This window comes from Paralichthys olivaceus, chromosome 21, assembly GCF_024713975.1.
Source record: "Paralichthys olivaceus isolate ysfri-2021 chromosome 21, ASM2471397v2, whole genome shotgun sequence".
Classification (NCBI taxonomy): Eukaryota; Metazoa; Chordata; class Actinopteri; order Pleuronectiformes; family Paralichthyidae; genus Paralichthys; species Paralichthys olivaceus.
In genome coordinates, this window is record NC_091113.1 from 4,521,368 (window position 1) to 4,531,762 (window position 10,395).

Genomic DNA, 10,395 nt, shown 5'->3' on the forward strand with positions numbered 1-10,395 from the left:
TATTTTTGAGAAAATTTAATGGAAAAAAAATAATTCAACTTTCTGATTTGGTTGTTAAAATTTCCAGGCAAACTGATTCCTTTTGAGTATGAAGATGTTTCCGTCACTTTCACCACAAAGACTGGATTGTTTTAACTTTGAACTATTCATGGGGCAGCAGAGCTTCAGAAATGTTCAACAACTGCTCATGGCACAGATTTGGTTATGGACGGTGGGGACACGTGTCTACCAGTGACACAGTGTTGCTGAATTGCCCTTAATAAATTACCCCATTTCATTTTATGTTACCAGTCTATGCAGCAATTTTGAGTTGCCATATATATGTTTTCTGCAATTAGTTGCTTCTTATGCTGAGGTGGAAAGTTGGGATGAAGTCAACACTTCACATTGCATTATGCATTATCATGGTGTCAAAGAGCCATAGTGTAACCACAGCTGTGTCCTGCATGTGGAATGCCTGCCTCTCCTTGTCGATGGGTGGATCAAGAGCATAGTTTTCGGTGCATGTCGATCACAAAGACATGAGCATCAGATGCTAGGGAATTTATTTTGACATGATAATGAGTTTTAGTATCGCTCAAGGTTTCATTTTCTTTTCTAGAAAAATAAAATAAAAAGTCCAGTTTCTGGTGAAATCTTTAACTTGTTATTTTGGCCATCTTTGGGTGTTGATGATGTTACTAACACACGATGGACGCAAAACTGAAAGAAAAAACTAAAAAGAATATAAATTAATAAAACAAGCCAGTGACAAAGACGAGATCGGTGAGTTATGACTGTCGGGGTGAGATGTGAGGCTGGTCTGTTTTCCTACTTGATCATTTTTTAGGGTTCAAGATTTAAGTCTAGCTTAACTTTTATTATGTTTCATTAAGTTTTCGGGTTTTCTGTCTGTGGTTAAGATATTTCTAGAACGCCTTCAGCGAATTTCTTCAAATCTGGTGCATATGTTCACCCAATGATAAACTAAATTGATTTTGGAAAGTAAAAGGTCTGACTGCCGACCTCATGTTCTATGAGCGGTTATTGTTATTAGAGGAGAGATGGAGCAGCCGGGTGCCGCAGACGGAGACAGAAAGATACACGTATAAACACCACTGCCGAGATCACATGATAATGTTCACATAAACCCAACAACCAACTCAGCTCTTCTCAAACTAAAATATTTGATGGAGGTGTGTATCAGGCCGACATGCGGAAACTTTGGCACACGAAAAAATATAAATACATCCTCATATAAAAATTCCATTCAAGTCACACAGATTAAGTAGGGGTGTGACTGCATTTTAATTAAGTGAACTAATACTGGCAGCTTCTTCAAGGTCAGTAACTCTGTAATAGCCATTTTAATAGCCCATTGTAATACCAACAGTTAATTCCTCTACACGTCTCTAAAAGTTACGTCTTAACAGCCTAGTTAAAGGTACAGTGTTTTGTGATATCTAGTAGTGAAGTTGCATGTTGCAGCTGAACACCCCTCACCTCACCCTCTCCTCCCAAACATGAAAAAGAACCTGTGGTAAACTTCAGTTGTCATAAAAACTCAAAAGGTGTTTAGTTTGTCCAGTCTGGCCTAATGTAAAGAACATGGCGGCCTCCGTAGAGAGGGTCCCCTCCATGTAAATATAGAGTGTTTGAATATAAATGGCTTTTTCTGGGGAAAAGAAAACTACAATTCATACAATTGAGATGAAATGAACTAGTGAAAACATCATGACGATTATTCTACATGCCAATAGTTCCTTTTCACCTAAATCTTACACACTGGACCTTTAAGTTTTGCTGATTCTCTTACGTCCTAGTTTTGCAACCAGAACATAGAATTAATTTAATATACACTTTATCTTTAGCAGTTACTCTTCACATTTTAAATGATTAACATTGGTCTTTGCCCCAGTGACAGAGAGTGGCATTATGTTTTCTCATGGTGCGTCCACCCTTCTAAACATATCTCAACAACTCCTCGACAGAATCAATTCAAATTTGACACAAATGTTCACTGAGACTCAAAGACTAACTGGTTAGATCTCAGTGCTCAGAGGTCATAGTTACCTCATTATCCTGAATACAATTTGTCAGGAACAGAGGTGGGATGTGACAAAGGGTAAGTACGTTGTTAATGTACTGAAGTAGATTTTTTAATCATAAAAATATATGTACTTTCTACTTCTGACATTTTCAAAACTTTATTTTATTTTGCATCATCCAGCACCCGCCTTCCCAACATCAAGACATATTTGAACTTAAATGGACAAGAACACAGAAATGTTTCCTGGTTGAGTTTCTATCCCAACTTACGGAACACAGTGTAAAAGATTTATCCAGACGAAGCAGACGAGGGGGAGACTCAAACGCAGAGAAAGGCACAGTGCATATTCAAGGAGTGACAACATGGAAGAAAGTGAAGTAGCTGACATGTCAACAATGTCCACAACGAAGTACAGACACAAAACATTCCCCATCTCTGCCCATATTTAAATGAAGAATATTCAATTCACTAAATTGTACAGGTTTCCTCCAGGATTATTTTTCATGCTCACAAATATTTTCTTGCTTTAATTCCTGTTTTTTGACTTAGAACTTTATCAAAGTGACATGAGTCTGACTCTGCTCTGCACAGATACAGATAGAAATGACTTTCAGAGGGGGACTTTTTAATGTTATACTCTGAGTACATTTCAGAGTTTCTTGAGTAGCTTTTAACACAAGTATCTGTACTTCTACCTGAGTACTTTCACCACCACTGGTCGGGAACACCCAGAAGGACTGAAAGTTAGCTCTAGTTTGTGCATACTTCATAATTTGCTTTAAAGCTCATCTTGACAATCAGCAGAATGAGGTGATAGGCGGAACAAAAGGGTATACCACAACTGGAACAATAGCGATGGAATGACAATCCGGTAGGAGTGGATTATAGGCACGCAACCCTCTGTTTGTCTTCTTCAAATCTGTCCAGAAACACTGAGAGATGTTTAATCATGGTTTAAATCACCGACTGTAGAAGCAGGTAAAACCAGTGTCGGTTTTTATCTCAGGGTTTCCAGTATAAACCTTTGCGGTGGTAAGGGTAATTACAGCAAACTTACAAGGAAGTAAAATAAAAACCCGATGATTACATACTGTATCAACAGAAACAAAAACTGTGGTTTAACACTTGATTAACTGATAGATAATGTTCAAAAGCTGCCTGGTTGGTATCGGCAGTTTGTTTGTCCTCCGCTAATGATGGTTACAGCTTTCTTTCTGAATGTGTAACAGTGACCTGCAGCAATTGAGCCACGGCGAGTGAAGACCTGTGACAGAAACCTGAGGCCACCGCTGCAAAACAAAGATCAGTTCACCTGTGTTCGGTGAAGCTCAAATCATGAGGCTGAATTGGTGGTTATTGTTGCCATTGTCACGAACATGCTGTTGTGGTAATGGGCTGTTGTCGTGTTAAATGTCACTTATGTCGAAGACTCCCAGCTGCTGCTAAACAGCACTGGTCGCCTGTTTATTCAAAGTCTATTAATATCAATCATATCGTGATTCCAAATTACACCAATTTCCACACTGAGCTTTCTTGGGCCCTTAACAATTGACATGCTAAGTGAGAAGCAGTTAAGATGAAATGCTCTCAAGATATGCCGGCTAAATACAGCCAGATATTTAGGGAATTGTTAGATAGATGTCAACAATGGTATCTGTCATTTGCTTTGTCCACGCCAACATCACGTTTTTAGAGGAATTCAAACACAGTCTGAAACAGAGACAGTGTCTAAAATGAAGCATTCTGTTGGCAAGTAAGTAATCAAATCTTTCACTCCAACAAAACTTGTGATTAAATTAATATATCCTTTCAAACATTACACGATCGACACAATGCAGCTGAGTCACTTCAATTACATATCGCCAATGAAATATAATGACTGTGCCAAAAAAACAAGCTTCTCCTCTCCTACGATGATTTATTATAAATGTGACCCTGTTGCTGCTGCACCTGCATGATTAACATTTCATAAGATGCTCTTTTGAAACCCATGGCTCTTTGATCCATGGTGGAAGAAGCCAAACAAAGGTGGCACCTTTCAGAGGCCTGTAAACACTAATTACTGATGGAAGATTTATGCAGAGGAGGTTCACATGGGTGTATTAGAAAATTATACTTATGCAAATAACTTCTACCAACTGCGGGCAGATGTTTGCTCAGTCAAAGTGAGAGTTTTGGGTCTTTGTTTGAGATCCGTTTTGAAAGAGGCTGTAGAAAATATTTGGACTGGAAGAAAGTGTTAACAAGTGTGTAAGAGAAGACGTCGACTGTGGCACAGGAAATGATTTTAAACTTTGATAGCGTGAGACTGATAAGAGTTTGTATGTTATCTGCCTTCAGATCTATATGCGTGTGTAAAGTTTAGTCTGACCCCATGGTAGTGCGGAATACTTGTCTGTTTTTTATTTCACATCCTTCTTACTGCAGGCATCAGGATCGGTCCGCTGGGCTCACCGTCCACTCCTCGGAAAGTTTCTCTCTGGAATCTCTGAAATCTTCTCCTGGGGCTCTGAGAGCTCCTCTGAAGGACTTCATAAAAACCTGACCAAAGAATAAAGTCAAGATAAAGTAAACTTAATGCTAACTCCATGAGCATTTCTGATGGGAGCATAAAGGTTATTCAATCAACTCAACACTGCAACGCCCATGTTATTGGGTTTGAGCGACCAGACTGCCAGTGTAAACAGTAAAAATGATCTTTAACCACAGTTTGAATGTCTGTCTAAATGTCACAAACCAATAATTTGACACACTCCATGAACCTGTTGCCAAGTATGTTATGTTACGTTACTGTAGAACCAGTTCACAGCTTCATATCTCGGAGTTCTGGCATTTGATTGAGTACATGGGTAACTTTTTCTAGAGGAAACACGTAAGTCATGCTAGAAACCTCACGTGGTAGCTCCGTAGCACACATACACACCTATGTGAACGACAGATGTGCGTGAGAAGGAGCATATCAGAGAAGCAGCCGTGAATCCAGTTTGTCCCAGGCATTAGTTCCAACCCTCTTCACTGAAGCGAAAACATTTTGTTATTTTAAAAAGGTGACAGATGTTCCACCTCAGTCACGAAGTTACCTTTTGTTTTCAAGAATTCTACCATAGGATCTTCTGAAGCTTGACATACAGACAGTGGAGGCCATGAACAAGGGTGAGGTGATAGATCTGTGTCACCTCTCAATGATTTTTTGTAATAATAATAATATAATAATAATATTTAATATGAGCAAGTTATAAGTGATGTAATGAAAAATTTACTTTGTCTTTAATTTCATAAAACACACACATTTATTATATATATATATATATATATATATATATATATAATTCAATTTCATTATATTAATGTGTGAAGATCAAATAAATCGTCCAGAATTCATTTTAATTAAATTTTGTCTTTTTTCTGCGCCAATGACCTTTACCGTAAAACTACAAATAGACGCGCATCGGTTTTCAAAGTGCGACTGGCCTGACCGGGGGTTCGAAACGATGCCACCACGTGACCGCAGCGACTTTACATGCACCCGTTAGCATTTAAGCTAGCGGACATTTATCGCTAACACGTTTAATCACGAGGCAGTTAGCATCCCCAGTTAGCTACAAGCTAGAAGTTGACTCAACTCACCTGTGAAAGAGCACACAAGCTTTAAAAATGGCGTCTGACCTCAGTGCTGTTGTTTTTAATCCACTCGTGACGTGATACTGTTAAAACAAACACGCAAACACAGAAGGAACTTGAAATAACTCACTCCATGGTTTAACCGAGTTTCTTTTCACTATGATAACTCGGCTGTCATCAGGTGTTCAGGTAAAAATGGTGCTTTGACCTTTCACCTCCAGCATCTAACTCACCTGTCCAAGAGGATTGATTGGCTAAGGTGAAAAGTGAACTTGACTTTATTGGCTGTTTCCGCACTTGTCGACAGAAACACATCCTCCTAACGAGGTGGCCTTGGCTAGCATACTTTGTAAAGTTTGTCTCTATGGTGGCCGAGAGAACTCATCGACTGCAGATTAAGAAAAAACACATGCAAATAGAAACAACACAAGCAAATTGCGAAAACGACACTGGAGAAGTTCCATCACCACTGAGGAGTAGCCGACTTCAATAACTCCTGATAAATAAAAAATAAAGCTGAACTACTAACCATCTTAAACATGTCAAATTCAAATGTATTGGATTTAATTAATCTTTTATTGCTAATTTAACTTCTGGGCTACAACTGCCAAAGGTCCGTTCGATACAAGGAAAGTGGCCTCTGGTTTTGAATAAATGACATTTGATCGCGTATTAATCGAATTCCTTACCGTAAACCAGAGCTTAGAAACCGAATCTCTGAGGGAAACAAAACTCTGCAATGTGACCCTGAGCCACGAACAAAGAAAATGTGGGGGGGGGAGCAAATATTTTATTTACTTCCTCGCCAACACATTCTTCTTTGTGTGACCGGCTCCTAACCTTCATATCAATGAGGAAAATTAACTCAATCCAACACTCAATGTACATGTTAAGGAAGTAAACTCTTTTTTTTTTTAAACAGTAATGGTTAAGTGAACATTGCTTTTGATTAGATAAGAATTGCATAAGACAATGGTCCCGCATAGAGATGCTATCTGTTACGGTGACAAATCCTCCTGCTGAATCTGTGCCATGCTGTTTTGAGCGCAACCTTGTATAAAGCCTGCAAACTATTTGTAAAATGACACAATGGCTGCCAGTGAAACCTGGGCCCCGTGCACATGCAGCCTCAGTGGGCCCCTTTCCTCCTGTGCTGTGTCAGTGGCCATAAACACATCAACATATGATAACAGCAAAATTATATTATTCATAGTGAAACTGTAGCAGGTCAGTGGACATCAGCTGAATAAGGCAAAGAAAAGGCAGTTTTATTTGTAAAGCACATTTTCCTCAGTCACCGTTCAACAGGTATCATTAAAAACAACACAGAGACAAAAGTAAAAGACTTGAGATCAGGAAGCACTGTTTAAAACAATTTTCCAGCAAAACAAAAGATAATAAATAAAGCAGAATAAAATAATTTATAAATATAAATCCCTTTTATTGGGGTTCATGCATTTTTGACACTCCCTTTCAAAACATATCTCAGTTGTCAGCAATCATTCAGATCTTAAAGGTGCCTGAGGTCAGTGCAGTTCTTGTCAGACGGGAATCAAATAAATACAAAGCGTGCAATGGCAGAACAAAAGCTGCGTCTCCATCACTGCTGATTCTTATGTTAGTCCTCATACAATAACAACAGTAACATCTGAATTCAGTCAACCATTTCATAACTATCAATGAAAAATCTGTTAAATATTCAGGGATGGGCCTTTTGGATAAGTTAGTGCAACCTGTCTTTCCTGTGCGAGGTTTCTCTCCTGCATTCAAACCTTCCCGGGTCAAGAAGTGTCAAGGTTATTCCATAAACATTCAGTTTAGAAGTAAGAAATCAGTGGCACTTAAGAAGGACAATCCTGGAGTCTGTATTTTGTCTCTAACAGAGAACCTTGCACCTTTTAGTTGGTTTATGGTTTTTGAGGATGTGGTCACTGCAGATATTCCTCCAGAAGAGAGAACGACAGCATGAAGCACTCATGACTGAGGGAGAAACTCTGAATGAAGTATGATACAGATGAGACATCACCTGGAGTGTATTGAAGTTCACACATGTAGACTCACTTATCACTTGATATAAAGCACCAGGGTCAGTCAGGTCGGACATAACATTTGAACGTAGGTGGATTCTCAGCTTAATCGTACACAAAGGAACGTTTGTTGCTTACCACTTTTTTTTTTGTCCTTCCTTTAACTCTTGAGAAATAAATCATCTTTTTATTTGGAGATATTTGAGACAGATAAAAAATTGGCGGAGTAAGATAAAGGAGTATAAGATCAGGCTGAGACCAGAAGGGAGACAATTTCTCAGGAGAAAATGTCAAGAGAGAGAAGAGATATTTAGAAAGTTCCTCTCCTGAGGGTCATGAACTGTAGTTAATGTTGGGACAGTCTCATCAAATGTGGCTGCACTGTTTTATCTGACCACAAGATGGCAGTGTTTGTTTAACCTTGCACACAACATGAGAGGTGAAAAAAAGAATTTCAATTAAGTGTTAATTGAATTTTTTCATCAGCCAGAAACTAATGCAGGACGAGTTTTCAGTGAGGGGGAAGAGGGAAGGGGAGGAGATACAGTGTGATAGTGTTAACATTTCATATCCTTAAAAAAGGAGAGAGAGTGTGTGTGTGTGTGTGAGAGAGAGAGAGGGGGGGGGGGTGAAGCAGAGAGAATGCAGGCACAGTAAAGCTGGAGAAAATCTCCAGATCTGAGAAAACCACTCAGCGTGAGATGCTGTGATGCTGAGGCTGCAGCTCTCTCTCTCTCTCACACACACACACACACACAGTCTCCTGCTGGTGTTTCATGTGGATGTATCTGTTCAACTCAACTCTTTCTTAACCAACTTCACGTGAGAGTGGATGGATCTTCTCTCAAGATTTGATGCAATATGAAGCTGCTCGCCGGTCGCTGCTTCACGTGGATACTTCTGAAGGGAATCTCTTGTTTGGTGAGTAAAGAAAACTCGGAATTAGATGTCAGAAAATTAAAGTGTATCCACTAGATACAGAGAACTGGCTCTTAAATACATTTGTTTATGTAATTATTTCCACCCATATTTTTCATTTTAGGGCTCAAATATTATATTTTCCAGTTTTACAATGCAGAAATTCATTAAACACTATTTAAATATGATGCATTTTTATCATTTAATGTGTGTATAGGAAGATCACTCCCAAGATTCTAACAGACCTGTTTATTATTTGTGCCTGTACTTCTACAATAAAAAACAATTAAAGCAGGATTTTAAGTTCTTTAATTATTTTTCATCCTGGTGTAAATTTTCATTCTTTCTTAATTACACAGCAAGTTTTTGTAAAATCTATATTCTTAGGTAATTTGACTTCCTGTTATACTTCATGTCTAATTCCTCCCTTGGTTTTATGTCTATAGTTGGTCCTTGGGCAACGTCATCATGGCGTCTTCACCTTGGTCAACAGAGAGCAGGAGGTTTCTTCACAGAAGAACCAGGCGCCTCAAACTCGGAGTCTGGTTCAAAACACCAAACTTCCCATCAGCCCCTTCATCCCTCTTTCAAAGCAGGGACTTTGGGAAATACTCGGAGGAAACTCTCAGTCACACTCCAACTCATCCTTAAAAATCAAGCTGCAGCCCATAACGAAAGTTCATGGAGCTTCTAAATTCTCCAGGAAGTTTAGTTGGGGAGACTTTTACTCAAACATCAAGACAGTCAAACTGAATCTGCTGATAATGGGGAAGATCGTGGACCACGGGAACGGCTCTCTTGGAGTGTACTTCCGCCACAACTCCACAGGTGTGGGCAACGTCTCCGTCAGCCTTGTCCCTCCCATGAAAGAGGTGGAGTTCGATTTGGAGCGCCAAAGTGTGGTCAACCCCAAAGACTCCAAGACGTTCAGCTGCAGGGTGGACTACGAGAAGACGGAACGCAACAAGAAGGTGATGCTGTGTAACTACGACCCATCGAAGACGTGCGACCAGGAGCAGACTCAGAGCCACGTCACCTGGATGTGCTCCAAACCCTTTCAGGTCCTCTGCATCTACGTGTCTTTCTACAGCACGGACTACAGGCTGGTTCAGAAAGTCTGTCCTGACTACAGCGACCAGAACCCAGGGGCCTTCCTGCCCACTGGCTGAACAGACCCTGGAGATTAATGTCTCAATAACTCCGCAGAGAGAGATCCAGTTTCCAGCTGTTGTGGACGTTTTTGAAGGGATGGTCAAATGTAGCATTTCTCTCGATATATTTTCAAGTCTTGCATTTTACTAAATACTGTGATTTACATGCTTTAGCACAATATATTTCTTGTTGTAGAGTTGTATTAGCCTGCTTTTCTAAAGACATGCATATAATTATTGCTGTAATTTAGAATCATTCTCACTGCGTAGTTGAACACGATTAGTTGAAGAATGATTAGAAACTTTTAAAATGTGACAATTTCAATCAGTTTTTTCAGGAATAGGTTGAAAAAAAAAAAATTGTGTCCAGCTCCTCATGAAAAACTGAAACTTATGTTTAAAAACTAAACATCTTTGAGTTTTTGACTTGTGATTACACCTTCCACTTTGGGAAACTGTGATGTAAGTAAGACGCTGTGTGTTCAAGGCTTCGGGTCAGAGGTGAATGTTTCAGGGGGACCAGAGTTCAGCAGGGGCCCTGGAATAACTGGCCCCTGAACAAACGTGTAAAGAGCCAGAAACTTGGTGTTGTCTCGATTATGAAGACGATAACGGCGACGTTCCGAGCTCCAGTTAACTCGTGATTATC

The 10,395-nt window shown here is 39.5% G+C and overlaps 1 protein-coding gene across 1 annotated transcript; it reads left to right on the top strand.

Moving 5' to 3' along the window:
* The first annotated feature begins 8,538 nt into the window (after positions 1-8,538).
* LOC109640691 (neurexophilin-1-like) lies at positions 8,539-9,899 on the top strand. The gene is made up of 2 exons (XM_020104822.2): positions 8,539-8,598; positions 9,042-9,899. The coding sequence occupies exons 1-2, from the start codon at positions 8,539-8,541 to the stop codon at positions 9,762-9,764; spliced, it is 783 nt and encodes a 260-aa protein (XP_019960381.2). The 3' UTR covers positions 9,765-9,899.
* Positions 9,900-10,395: the final 496 nt, after the last annotated feature.

What these genes read in the sequence shown, in the direction of transcription:
- LOC109640691 (XM_020104822.2), top strand. Translation starts at nt 8,539, where the DNA reads ATGAAGCTGCTCGCCGGTCGCTGCTTCACGTGGATACTTCTGAAGGGA. An exon ending in TGAAGGGAATCTCTTGTTTG is followed by an intron (nt 8,599 to 9,041) that starts GTGAGTAAAGAA and finishes TTATGTCTATAG; the next exon opens with TTGGTCCTTGGGCAACGTCA.